The sequence below is a fragment of the Oryctolagus cuniculus genome, chromosome 2 (genome assembly GCF_964237555.1).
Source record: "Oryctolagus cuniculus chromosome 2, mOryCun1.1, whole genome shotgun sequence".
In the NCBI taxonomy this organism is placed as follows: domain Eukaryota; kingdom Metazoa; phylum Chordata; class Mammalia; order Lagomorpha; family Leporidae; genus Oryctolagus; species Oryctolagus cuniculus.
The window spans coordinates 162960411-162974921 of record NC_091433.1 but is presented as its reverse complement, the minus strand read 5'-3'; the positions used below and the strand labels follow the sequence as shown (position 1 = coordinate 162974921).

Genomic DNA, 14511 nt, shown 5'->3' with positions numbered 1-14511 from the left:
AAATGTTAATTGGACGCCTACCAGACACAAGCCACTGTGGATGATGCAGAAATGAATAATACATAGTTCCTGCCAAATGGGAACTTTCATTCTATGCAACCACGTGGAGCAGCTCATAGAACCCCCTTCCCTTTTATGTTTCCTCCACGGAGGGGTGAAAGGTGGATAGTCACAGATGGAATGTCTCATTTTATTCATCTTGCAGGTTTGTTAATCACCAACTGTGCTAATTCTGTTTTACATGAAAACTGTTCACCAAATCCTATTAAACTATGATTGACTCATTTTACGCAGGTGGTATCATTGTATAATAGGCCACCATATTAAAATGCAAATTTGGCTCAAAGATCAGATTTACATATGGTCTTTGATTTTTCTAAGTTAAAGTAATTCTTTTCAGCCAACTAGTAAAAGTTACCACATCATTTAAAGAATGTATTGATCTAATCTCAAGGCATGAGTTAAAGATGAATATTAAGTGATTCCCCTATTTGCAGCGTTTATGACTGTAGACATCACTTAGATATGTCAGACTTCACACAATCAAAAGTTGGGGGCTGGTGCTGTGATGTAGCAGGTAAAGCCCCGCCTCCTGCAGTGCTGACATCCCACATGGGCACCGGTTCAGTCCCAGCTGCTCCACTTCTGATCCAGTTCCCTGCTGTTGCACCTGGGAAAGCAGTAGAAGATGGCCCAAGTGCTTTGGTGCCTGCACCCATGTGGAAGATCCAGAGAAGGCTTCTCACTCCTGGCTTTGAAATGGCCCAGCTCTGGCCGTTGCAGCCATTTGGAGAGTGAGCCAGTAGATGGAAGACCTCTCTCTCTCTCTCTCTCTCTCTCTCTGCCTCTCCCCTGTAACTCTTTCAAATAAATAAATTAAATCTTTTTAAAAGATTTAATTATTTAAGAGGTAGAGTTACAGACAGTGAGAGGGAGAAAGAAAGAGAGGTCTTCCTTCCATTGGTTCACTCCCCAGATGGCTGCAATGGCCAGAGTTTCGCTTCTGAAGCCAGGAGCCTGGAGCTTCTTTTGGGTCCCCCAGGCAGGTCCATGTGCCCAAGGAATTGGGCCGTCTTCTACTGCTTTCCCAGGCCACAACAGAGAGCTGGATTGGATTGGGGTCCTCAGCAGCTGGGACTAGAACCAACGCCCATATGGGATGCCGGTGCCACAGGCAGAGGATTAACTTACTGCGCCACAGTGCTGGACCCCAAATAAATAAATAAATCTTAAAAAAATAAACAAAATCAAAAGTCAACTCTTATTCCCAAACTTTCTCTATGAGTTTGACTATTCTTGTTACCTCATTTAACTGGAATCAGAGGAATTTTGGTAACTGGCTTATTTCAGTGATGTTTATTTTTGCTATTGAAAAACTGAATAGAACCTAATGAAAATAGAGAATTAGTTAAATAAACCATAATATTTCCATACTATAGATAGTAACATGCAATCAATTGTTTTTTCTTCAAGATCAATCAATGTGTTTATTTTTTGAAAGGCAGAATTCGAGAGAGAGAGAGAGAGAGAGAGAGCGAGCGCAAGCGAGCGAGCTACTGATTTTTCCATCTGCTGATTTACTTCCAAATGACCACAATGTTTGGAGCTTGGCCTGGCCAAAGTTAGGAGCCAGGGACTGCATCCGGGTCTCCCAGGTGGATGCAGGGGCCCAAGAACTTGAGCTGTCTTTTGCTGCTTTCCCTAGTGCAGTAGCAGGGAGCTAGATCGGAAGTGGAGCAGCTGGGACTTGAACTGGTCCCAACATGGGATGAAGGCTGTAGGTTTTACACCACAATGTCAGCTCCTCATTCTTTGTTTTATAAGATAAATGTAGAGGTATTGAGGAGGCAAGAGGAAACAATGACTTGGACAATGATTACTATCTTGTGTACAAATGATAAAAACTGGATAGATTTTGACTATATTCTGAAGTTAATGCCAATAGTATTTAATTGACTGGAATATGGAGTTTGAAAGAAAGATTATATTGGGGATTTTGGTCTGTGGAAAAGGAAGATTGGAGATAGTATATCATGAAATAAGAAAAATGGTGAAAGGTATAGCTTAGGATATTTCATTTTTATATCATAAAGCTTTGATTTTCTTAAAACATACAAAGATCATACCAAGTAATATAAAAGTGGTTAACTCTATTAGAAAAATGAGCAAACGCTTGAACAAGTAAAACAAAGAAAATATTGTGGAGTAAATATATATAAATAAATATTCTGTATACTACAAATCATACAAATTTATCCATAAATAGCAAGACACTAGTTTTCATCTATCAAAATGGCAAAATTAAAGAAGTGATACCACTCAAGTTGGTGTGTGGAAGTATTGCTCAAAGAAATCTGAATTGATATAATCTTTTATTTAGATGGGGAATATGGCAATTTATTTTGAGATATTCATATTATAACTTCTAAGATATTTTCCCTCAGGAAATAATCATAGATGTGCTCAAAGATTTAAATAGTGTTACAAAGAGAACTAGATATATACTTAATAACTGGGGGGGGGGGGGAAATAGATGCAGCTACACACAGAACACTGTGTTGACACAAAATTCATGACATGGGAAATGTCCACACAAATAATACATTGAAATGATCTGCTTGATGAGACAAAGTGTGCACCAATCATATTTTTACAAAGGGGGAAATTAGAAATAACTGGCACTAGTAAACATGGTTTAGAATATTGTTGCAAACCTTTTGATGTTGCTCAAAAGCTATAGTTTGTGATAAAACAGGCTAAAAAAGGGCGGGAGCGGGAGGCTTGGGTTGCTGGACTGTGTGTGTGTCTGCGCTACCCAGTGGCGTGATTTCAGCATGCGGAGGAAACAGTCTGACCTCTGGCTGTCTTGTCACTGATGAGCAAAAGAAAATTCTCCTATTCTGCAAGCCAGGTCTTCTGTGAAGCCAAAAGCCAGCCACTAAAATTACCTCCCCATTCATCATGATGTCAGAGTTCGTGTCTTTGTGTGGTATGAAATGAACATCTTTGGAACAATTTTGTTTCCCTATTCACTCCTCATGTGCTTTTCTCTTTCCCTGTGCAGTGTTTGCAATTCCATCCCCAATGAACTCACCACGGTAAAGAGAAATCTGCACTCCCATGTCCATTGCTGCACCTTTCAAAGTAGTGAAGACATGGATTCAACCTAGCTGAACACCAACAGATGAATGGACAAAGATCATGTGGTCTATGGATGTGTACCCTGGAACACTATTCACCCATAAAAAGAGAGAAATTCTGTCATAGCAACAAGGATGGACCTGAAGGGCATCGTGTTAAATTAGCCAGACACAGAAAGACAAGTGCTGCATGATCTCACTCATAAGTAGGATCTAAAAAAGTTAATCTTACAGAAGTGGAGAGGAGAGAGGTTACCAGCAGCTGAGGAGGGGAAAGGGAGTTATTAGACAATGAGTTCAAAGTTACAATTGGTCAGGAGAAAGACATTCTGGTGTTTTGTTGTATAACAGCAGCACTATAATTAACATCAATGTAGTGTATATTGCAAAATAGCTGGAAGAGAGGATTTTGAATGTCCTCATCACAGAGATGATAGATATTGGAGGTGATGGATATGCTAATGAACCTGAAATGAGCACTGGACAATGTATACCTGCATCAAAACATCTCACATTGTACCCTATAAATATGCACGACTACTACATCGCCAATAAAAATAAATCTAAATGAAAAAATCATTGAATTACTATAAACCCACAGTAACTGTTCTCATTCCAGAAGTGGATTAAGTGCTTTAGGAAGAAAAGTGTCCTAGGACTGTAATTATAGGAAGGGTTACTTAGCCTAGGCTTACTAAGCAAGAAAAGAGAACTGGCAGGAAATCTGAAAATAAGGGTCCTCCAACACCCCCCAGAGGAGAATAGAGTGGGGAAGAGGTGCTAGCCAGCTGTGCCAGAAGCATCTTGTTTGGGTGGTTTGGCTGTCAGATTGGGTTTAATAAGCCAAGTACCTTCCACCCACCTGCTATCTGCCTGCTGACAGCAATTGCAGCCACCAAAGGCAGATGAAGGGCTGGTCCCAGAGGGGGAAGGAATTTAAAAATATGCACAGTTGCTTACAACCAGATGTCTTTGCCACACTGATTTGCTCGCAGGGAAAGTAAGCTTACTAAAGCAAGTTGTGTTTGTGCCACAAGATGCCACCCTTCCCTTGAAAAGAGGAGACTAAAGGTAACCACACATAATGCACGTGAATTATTGGCCCATCGTCTCACACTGATCTTATCAGTGTGAGTTTGTCTTGGATGAAGGAAAAGCAAGCTGAAGTTTTCTCTAACATTTTGATGCCAGGAAAGAGACTAGTTCCTTGTTCACAATTTCTAAAACTTTAAAAACTGCCATGGAAACATTACTCTCCCATTTTATCTGACAATGGATTATGATTTTGTGTGAAAGCTTTATTATTTTGGGTTCTTGATGTTAGCCTAGCTTATGATGTATAGTTAGGCTATCACAAAAGGCCACAAAACAACATATTGTCACCATTCACCATGGTTAGCTTCCAGTTTCTCCAAGAGAGATGTTTGGATCTGTTGTCTGTGGAAGAAAACATAGGGGATTTGTTTCTCACTATTTGATGGGTTCCCTGCAGAACCATGCTTCTCTCTACATCTGTCCATCAGTGCACAGTTACGTAGAAGCAAAGTTGAAGGCTGACAAAGCAAAAAGTTATCACCTTGTAAAATGAGAATCAGTATAATTTATCAGGTATCCTTTATATTCTCACTTGAAATCAATGCATAGGTTTTAATCATACCGCCAGCCTTTGAATTCCTCTTTGAGTTTTGCAGCAAACAAAATGTCAGGGATTACCTGTGTTGTCCTAGGCTTTTGCTTTTCACTTACCATGAAGATTTCTTTCTTTTAAAGGTCTATTTATTATTTATTTGAAATGGCTGCAATGGCTAGGACTGGGCCAGGCTGAAGCTAGGAGTCAGAAGCTTCTGTCAGGTTTCTCACTTGATTGCAGGGGCCCAGGTACTTGGACCATCCCCTGCTGCTTTTCCAGGCACATTAGCAGAGAACTGGATCAGAAGTGGTCAGGGCTTGAACCACTGCCCATATGGGATGCTGGCATTGCAGGTGGTGGGCTTACCCGGCTACGCCACAATGCTGGCTCCACCATGAATCTTTCTGATCTCAGTAAATTGGTCTGCTGCTATCAGTGGTTAGTCTTCAGTCAACTTTGTGCATTGGCTAGAAAAATGGAAATTGAAAAATTTCAGTTATTCTTTCTAAAAGGAAGCCATGAAGTAGATGTGACTTTGACCAACTTGTGAGTACCTTTATTTAATTTGTAAAATGGGGCATTTATATTGGTTGCTCTCTGAGTTGTCTTCAGTACTTTCAAGGAGATTTTTATGACTCCTTTCCATGAAAACCCCTGTCAGCTCTTGTGGATAGTGAAGGAAATATTTGGAATTTAAAGGAATGCTAATACTTACATTAAATTTTAATGTTATCCCTCATTTCTCCAAACCATTCTGTTTCCTGTATCAGTATCCTAAAAGTAAAGCTATGAAAAGCCCTTTTCCATGTAGAAATACTAATATTTAAGGTTGACATGACAGAAGCATTTTACATTTTATCTTTACTTCCTCAATTTGAATTTTTGTGACACACGGGAGCCCCCAAGGTTTAAGAACCTGTTACTCTCCTTTTGAGAAAAGCAATTCAAATATTTATTTCTGTATGAAATCTCTGTGGTATGTGCCATTTGTTAGTTGAACCCATTGTTTCTAAACTGGTCATGTCTAGAAACATTAGCAATCAATGTCTAGAGGCAGGTTATTGGTCTAGTAGTTAAGAAACCTCTTGGGATGTCTGCATCCCATATTGGAGTGTCTGGGTTCCTATCCTGACTCCACTTCTGATTCCAGGTTCCTGCTAATGAGTACCCTGGGAGGTATTATGGGATGGTTCAAGTAGTGGGTTTTCTACCATCCATATGGGAGATCCTGATTGATTTCAGGACTACTGGCTTCAGCCCTGGACAGCATGTGGAATATCTCTATCTCACTTCCTTTCAAATAAACAAATACATGAATAAGAGTTAAAATAATCAATACCTAAGCCAAAGGTCATTGGAGAAGATTGTTGTGCATGTCTGTCAAATATGAGAAATTCTGTATCAATAATGAAAAAGCAAGTTTAACATATCCTCTCTCTATTGGGACATAAAGGAGAAGAACATGGGTCATTAGAGTTTAAAGGATTTTCCCCCCAAACACTAGTCTCTTTTTTCAGTGCTCCATTAGATTTGTTGGCTTGGATACAAAATTAATTGGCATTTCAGATAAAAATACATTTTTATGGAGAGGTAGAAGTATGTCCCCAATATTACATATATATTATACTAAAAATTAAACCATTGTATTAAATTATATTTTATGCTAGTTATACTAAAAATTCACTTTTTTTTTTTTTTTTTTTTTTTTTTTTTTTTTTTTTGGACAGGCAGAGTGGACAGTGAGAGAGAGAGACAGAGAGAAAGGTCTTCCTTTTGCCGTTGGTTCACCCTCCAATGGCCGCTGCGGCCGGCGCGCTGCGGCCGGCGCACCGCGCTGATCCGATGGCAGGAGCCAGGAGCCAGGTGCTTTTCCTGGTCTCCCATGGGGTGCAGGGCCCAAGCACCTGGGCCATCCTCCACTGCACTCCGTGGCCACAGCAGAGAGCTGGCCTGGAAGAGGGGCAACCGGGACAGAATCCGGCGCCCCAACCGGGACTAGAACCCGGTGTGCCGGCGCCGCTAGGCGGAGGATTAGCCTATTGAGCCGCGGCGCCGGCTAAAAATTCACTTTTTTAAAAATAAAAATGTAACTGGAATACTGTATTTTATTTGCTGTATGCAATTTGAGCCAGCACCCAAAGTAACTATGAAGATGCTGGGATGATTTCTGTGCTACACACCATCTTCTCAAAGAACAGCAATGAATCCTTTTACTTAAAGTGATGCAATATTTGTAAAGTAAAATTATCTCTGTAGAAATTCACATTTCCAGTGTTTCCATATATGCATGTTTCTTTTAGAGTTTATGAAGTAGTATATTTTGCCTTTTTAATTTATATATATAATACTTCTATACCTATGTTTAAAAACTGCTATGTATTTTGTTTGTAGGTAAATTATTTAACATATCCCATTGTTAAACACTTAGGTAATATTGGTATTTTCCCCTCTATAAATTTTATAGTAACTTCTTGATGCATAGAGTACTTGTTTGTTGTTAAACTGCTTTTCTGGAAAAAATTCCTAGGAGGGAGATTAATGGGTTATTAGGAACTAAGTGACAAAAATTCTGGCTGAGTGATTACTTTCAGGTTTTCCTTTCCATTCCATGTTTTAAGGGGTGCAACTTGGGAAGGAAGAGATAGAAGAAATACATATGGGTGCAATTTTAAGCCTCACTAGTTCTGCAAATGGACAATCCCTTTACAGGGATATTTAAGCTTCTGAGATGAAGCTATTTCTATTTTCCTCACTGGTAGTAAAGTAACAGGCATGGAAAGGATTTTTTTCGAAGTCAGCTGAACATGGAATATTTTAGTCACCTCTAACTTTCTTACCAGTGGTCATCAGGTGTCTCTGAGCCTCACACGTGGATTGCCAGCTGCTCCTGCACTGATGTGATTCCTTCTTGAACACATTGTCTGTAGCTGCCTTAGCAGCAGGTACTGCTGTGTGTGGCTGTCCATGAACTCAGCTGTGCTTATCCTGCAGTGTGCTGGAGATGGGATATAGGTTTGAAAAATTCTACAAGAAGCTCTTCCAAGTGACAAATACCTCACCAAAACTCAAGTGGCTAGTAATCATATCCATGGAGAGAATGGAAATGCATGAAAAAACCAGGCAGGATGATTTTCTGTTAAGAGGCAAAAAAGAGGGCCGGCGCCGCGGCTCACTAGGCTAATCCTCCGCCTAGCGGAGCCGGCACACTGGGTTCTAGTCCCGGTTGGGGCGCTGGATTCTGTCCCGGTTGCCCCTCTTCCAGGCCAGCTCTCTGCTGTGGCCAGGGAGTGCAGTGGAGGATGGCCCAGGTGCTTGGGCCCTGCACCCCATGGGAGACCAGGAAAAGCACCTGGCTCCTGCCATCGGATCAGCGCCGTGCGCCGCGGTGCCGTGGCGGCCGTTGGAGGGTGAACCAACTGCAAAAGGAAGACCTTTCTCTCTCTCTCTCTCACTGTCCACTCTGCCTGTCAAAAAAAAAAAAAAAAAAAAAAAAAAAGAGGCAAAAAAGAGACAAGTGAGGGGTTGGGGAAGGCAAATGTAAGGTGACGGGTCTGGGAAGTAGAATCACAACTTTTCCTGTTTTCCTGTTTTCTGATCCTGGATATTATTTAAGTGATTTAAAAATTAAACAGCCAAGATACAATGAAATAAAGTACAATATGTAGAGGTATAAAGACTCCAACCTAGATTTGTCTCTAATTGTTTTGTCTGTTTAACCTCAGCTTTATCCCATTAGGATTTAACCACCACCTGGAGATACGGTTTACAACTCCTCTGGCAAACCTGTAGGCAGATAGCTCAGGTTTTGCTGGGAATTCTTTACTGTGAAAATTTAAAATTTGAAAAAGGTCAAAGATAGAGAATGAGGCAGTGATTTCCAGGGTCAGGGTTAAGGACAGGAAATAGGAAGATATTGATCAAGAGGTAATAGAAAATATGCAGGATAAAAAAGCTGAAAGATGTATAACATGAGTACTATAATCAAAGTGTATGGTATTCAGGATTTTTACAATAACTGCTCATAGTATGGTGGGAGGGACATGGCTAACTATGTCAGATGATGGATATGATAATTTATTCCAGTGTAGTAATCATTTTAGTATATATACTTTTTTTTTTTTGACTGAGTGAGAGAGAGACACACACACACAGAGTTATAGACAGTGAGAAAGAGACAGAGAGAAAGGTCTTCCTGCTGCTGGTTCACTCCCCTAATGGCTGCCACGGCCAGCGCTGCACCTATCCGAAGCCAGGAGCCAGGTGCTTCCTCCTGGTCTCCCATGCAGGTGCAGGGCCCAAGGACCTAGGCCATCCTCCACTGCACTCCTGGGCCACAGCAGAGAGCTGGACTGGAAGAGGAGCAACTGGGACTAGAACCCGGGGTACTGGCACTGCGGGCGGAGGATTAGCCAAGTGAGCCACGGTGCCGGCCAGTATATATACTTACATCATGTTGTATGATTTAAATAGTCACAGTAATCAAATGAAGCTTTCATGGAAACTATGAATTTAAGTTGACAGTGAAATAATATTTCAACGTAGAGAAAAATGAGAAGAATATAGTTCAACAGAAATCCTACTAGATGCCACCTTTGCTAGTGATCTTGCTTGAAAATGTCTTCCCCTTTTCCAGTCTAGGTGTAGTTAGGAATTTCATCAGCATTTACCAAATTGTTTTCACTGGGAAGACTCATAGTCTGTTAGGACATTATGTGTTGATCTGCAAAAGTGAGGTAAAATAAACTTGGGTAAGTAGCTTGTGTACTTTTCCCTAGCAGCTTCATTGTACACATTAGAACATTGAGGCTCTGAGAATCCTTAAAGTAGAAAAACTCGTCTAACTTATAACTTCTTGAATTTAGAACTAAGGAAATCATTTTTGCACAATTGCAGTGCACTTTTCATGGACTGCTCATGAATATTATCTGATATCGGTTAAAAGGAAACATATATAAAAAGATTTGGGGGCAGCAATTGTTTCAGCAGTTAATATGCCATTCAGCATGCCTGTATCCCATATTGGAGTGTCTATGTTCCAGTCCTAGCTCTGCTTCTCATTCAACTTCCTGCAAATGCACACACTGGGAGGCAGTGGTGATGGCTCAAGTAGTCACATCCCTGCCACCCAATGTGGGAATCCTGGAGTGAGTTCCTGGCTCCTGGCTCTGGCCTGGCCCAGCCCTACCTGTTGTGGGCTTTTGAGAAATGAACCAGCAAATGGAAGATCTCTGTCTGTATACCTGTCTCTTTCTGCCTTTCATATAAATAAAAAAAGAAAGAAAGAAAGAAATATCTCGATGATAAAAAGATATAGAAAGATCTAGTTGAAGACTGATTTTCATTGTGTTCTCTAAATCTTGCAGCTTCTACTGATTCAAAACTTCTCTACATATACTGAGCCGCCTGGGATGAGTCATGCATAATTTTCTCTAGAGATTTGAGTCTCTGGATAGGAAAATAAAGGAGAAGGGTCAGGGTTGGCCAGGTTTTATATTCATGTGTCCTAGTTGTACTCTATGGCTTTAGAATAGAAAGTAGGATGGGGACGTGAGCTGGCAAAAATATAGTTTAGCCGAGCAGGATTTTCTTTACTAAATTATGACTTCTGAACAAAAGTCAAGGCCAAATATATCTTACAAACTCTGAAAAGGGCATGATTAGAAGGAGCGATGCCTCAATGATTAAGAGCTCTCCAAATTGAATTGGTGGTGGGAACAGGAGACCAGCACTGAGGGCTAAGCAGCCCTCTGGGGGAAAATGCAGGCAGAGAAGGAAGCCTCCTGGGGAGGTGGCAGTGAATTATTTCCAGGAAAGATTGCAGTGAAATGATTTGTAAATCGTGTCATTTCAGATGCCTGTGGAGTAAAAGGAATGCTTTAAAATGTCTAACATCGAAAAAACTCATTATTCAATTAACTGAGTAAATATTTATTAACCACCATGCACAGTACAGTAATAAGAAATTTTAGAATATAAAAACATAAAAGACAAACTCTGCTATCATGGAAGGAACACAATAAATATTTTAGTAAGAAAGTAAAAGTACAAAAAAGTAATTTATGTAAGGTAGAGTAGGATCATTTCTGAGCAGAAGAGCAAGGTGACTAGAGCTGAATTTGAGAATATTAATCCATTGGTGGTAGCTAGAATGAGTGGGAATGCAGAGAGTGGACATAATGGATAAAAGTCTTAACTGGAAAAATGAGGGATGTCAGGAATTAAATAGAGGATCACAAACCTTTTTCTGTAAAAGACTAGTTAGTAAATATCTTTGAATTTGCCTTCCATATGGTCCTTGTAGCATGCAAGCAGCTATAGGCAATATGTAAATGAGTGTGGGTTGTTTTTATCTAGTAAAATTTGATTAAAAAAAACAGGTGGCAGGCCTGATCTAATCTGCAGGCTGTAGTTTTCCAAAGCTTGAATTAAATAGAGTTTAAAGTCTCCCTTTATTCAAGGTGAAAATATAAAATCTCCTTCTTCTTCTCCGAGAGAACACCAAATGGCGGATGACGCCGGTGCAGCAGGAGGGCCCGGAGGCCCCGGGGGCCCTGGAATGGGAGGCCGCGGCGGCTTCCGCGGAGGCTTCGGCAGCGGCATCCGAGGCCGCGGGCGCGGCCGGGGTCGGGGCCGGGGCCGAGGCCGCGGCGCCCGCGGAGGCAAGGCGGAGGACAAGGAGTGGCTGCCGGTCACCAAGCTGGGCCGCCTGGTTAAGGACATGAAGATCAAGTCCCTGGAGGAGATCTACCTGTTCTCCCTGCCCATCAAGGAGTCCGAGATCATCGACTTCTTCCTGGGCGCCGCCCTCAAGGACGAGGTGCTGAAGATCATGCCGGTGCAGAAGCAGACGCGGGCCGGCCAGCGGACCCGCTTCAAGGCATTTGTGGCCATCGGGGACTACAACGGCCACGTCGGCCTGGGCGTGAAGTGCTCCAAGGAGGTGGCCACCGCCATCCGAGGGGCCATCATCCTGGCCAAGCTGTCCATCGTGCCCGTGCGGCGAGGCTACTGGGGGAACAAGATCGGCAAGCCCCACACCGTGCCGTGCAAGGTGACCGGCCGCTGTGGCTCTGTGCTGGTGCGCCTCATCCCCGCGCCCAGGGGCACCGGGATCGTCTCCGCCCCTGTGCCCAAGAAGCTGCTCATGATGGCTGGCATTGATGACTGCTACACCTCGGCCCGGGGCTGCACCGCCACCCTCGGCAACTTCGCCAAGGCCACCTTCGATGCCATCTCCAAGACCTACAGCTACCTGACCCCCGACCTCTGGAAAGAGACCGTGTTCACCAAGTCTCCCTACCAGGAGTTCACCGACCACCTTGTGAAGACGCACACCAGGGTGTCCGTGCAGAGGACCCAGGCTCCAGCTGTGGCCACAACATAGGTTTTTACACGAGAGAAATAAAGTGGACGGAGCCTGCAAAAAAAAAAAAAAAAAAAAAAAAAAAAAATATATATATATATATATAAAATCTGGTGAAAACATAAAATCTATAAGATCCATTAATAAGCTAAGCTATATTATAAGCACATAAAAGATGTTTAGTAAAGATAAGGAAAGAATCATGGCTTACTAATTCCACTTAAAATAGAATTATTTGGAATCTGATATCCAACAATGGCAGGCTAACTTGTTATAGAACATCTCTTCCATTGAATAAAAGAAAAAACACTCACTGATGTGTGTGTGTGTGTGTGTGTGTGTGTGTGTTTGCATATCACAGTGGTATCAAGGCAGTAGAAATGGTATGCATTAAGACATATAGAGAATTAAAATACATGGTAATGATACTACAAAAAAAGGAAAGGTTAATGAAATTAATATGCTCAGAGATCTTTGCACAGTTCAGCAATTGGGAAAACCACAAATTTTAATTAGTTTTTTTTTTTTGTTTTGTTTTAAATTTTATTTGTTTGAGAGGTAGAGTTACAGACAGTGAGAGGGAGAGACAGAGAAAGGGCTTCCATCTGATAGTTCATTTCCCAAATGGCAGCAACAGCTGGAGCTGCGCTGATCTGAAGCCGGGAGCCAGGAGCTTCTTCCGGGTCTCCCATGTGAGTGCAGGGACCCAAGCACTTGGGCCATCATCTATTGTTTTCCTATGCCACAGCAGAGAGTTGGGTCAGAAGAGGAGCAGCTGGGACTGGGACCAGAGCCCATATGGGATGCCGGCACCACAGGCGGAGGATTAACCTACTGTGCCACAGTGCCAGCCGCTAAATTAGATTTTAATAAAGCAAAGTTGCATTTTGTAAATTCTGTGTTTCTCATGAAAAGAATAGTAAACAAATATATAGTTAGGAAACTAATAAAGAAAATGGAAGGATAAAATACTATTTAATCCATAATAAAGCAAGAAGAGAAGAAAAAATATAGAACAAGTAGGACAGAAGAAAATCGACAGTAGTAAATAGTAGATTTAAGCACAATAATATCAGTAATTAAATATAAATGGACTAAATATATTAGAATATAAAAACTGTTCAGCTGGCTTTGAAAGAACCAAATTCAAATATATGTTACTTATAAGAGATAAACCTTGGCGATAAGGCCACAGAAATTTTCAAAGTAAAAGGATGTAACAAATCTCTCAAGTTGTCTAGAAACAACTATAACAAACTCAAAAGCAGACAATGTACGCTTTAAGTTAATAAGTATAGTCAGAGATGTGTCTAAAATCTGAATTGAAAAATCAGTGTTCAAAAATTAGTACATCTTCTAGTGAATGGTTGACATTTGCTCTGTAGCTCTCAGAAAGATCCTGAGAGAATACATCCACCAAAGAAAAGTGAAAACAGTTAACAACTAGCTTAGGAAAAAAGCTAAAATAAACTTAATTTTGCTTCAATCATTTGTTCTTTTCTGATCGCCTCAAAAGTGGTTTTATTCCCAAGAGCCTCCCATTATTCCACGGTAGTATGATGATTCAATTGGGAGCTCTAAGCAGGACTAACTGTTCAAACCAGAGCCGTGACACTCTGTCCCCAGCGCCCTGGCCCAGGTACGACCTAAATTCCTGAACCTGCTCTTTCCTCATGTGTGAGCTGAAGAAGACAATGGTGCTTTCCTAAGATTGTTCTGGAACTGAAGTCTTGTAAAGTGCTTCATCTGTTTCTGGCACACAGAATACTTTAAGCAAGCCTTGTTTCCCTCATGAACTAGCCAGTCTTATGTGCAGATTATTTCTTCAGGATAGTTGTCGCTCCTCCACCTGCGGATGAATGACACTGGACGCTGTTGATCCCCCTTCAGTAGGGTTTTTATTACAGTAAAGCAAGAGCAAGTAAAGAGAAGAAAAAAGGAGCGAACGAACCGTGCCGTCTCTATTCCCCCTTTATAGTCCTCTCCCACCAATCCGTGCCCTGCTGGCGTTCCTGCAGTCATCACACCAATCAGGTCTCTGTCCACGCGCTAAGCGCGCCGTTCTCTTCCAATCAGAGGTTGGATCAGCTCCTGCAACGTCCTCTCGGCACCATGTTGTGGGAGACAGGCCCTGCCTCCCACAGATAGTTACTGATCCTGTGGTGTGGAACTCACCCACGTGGTTGGAGGAGCTAGTCAAGGAGAGTACCGCGAGGTTATAGACCCACATAGCCGCTTTCTTAGGATCTGAGTGGAAAATACGAATCCACACTCTGTCCTCAGATGACAACTAGGGTCAGGGATCCCCTATGTTTCCTCTTTTCCTCTCTCCTCACCTCTGCTGGGCTTCAGACATGAGGCTGGTGACTTCCAGGCAG

At 41.8% G+C, this 14511-nt stretch overlaps 1 protein-coding gene across 1 annotated transcript; it reads left to right on the top strand.

Moving 5' to 3' along the window:
* Nucleotides 1-11248: 11248 nt before the first annotated feature.
* On the top strand, nucleotides 11249-12161 carry LOC100348918 (small ribosomal subunit protein uS5). The gene has a single exon (XM_017347477.3). It carries the CDS (start codon nucleotides 11273-11275, stop codon nucleotides 12152-12154), a length of 882 nt encoding a protein of 293 aa, XP_017202966.2. The 5' UTR covers nucleotides 11249-11272; the 3' UTR covers nucleotides 12155-12161.
* Nucleotides 12162-14511: the final 2350 nt, after the last annotated feature.

What these genes read in the sequence shown, in the direction of transcription:
- LOC100348918 (XM_017347477.3), top strand. Translation starts at nt 11,273, where the DNA reads ATGGCGGATGACGCCGGTGCAGCAGGAGGGCCCGGAGGCCCCGGGGGC.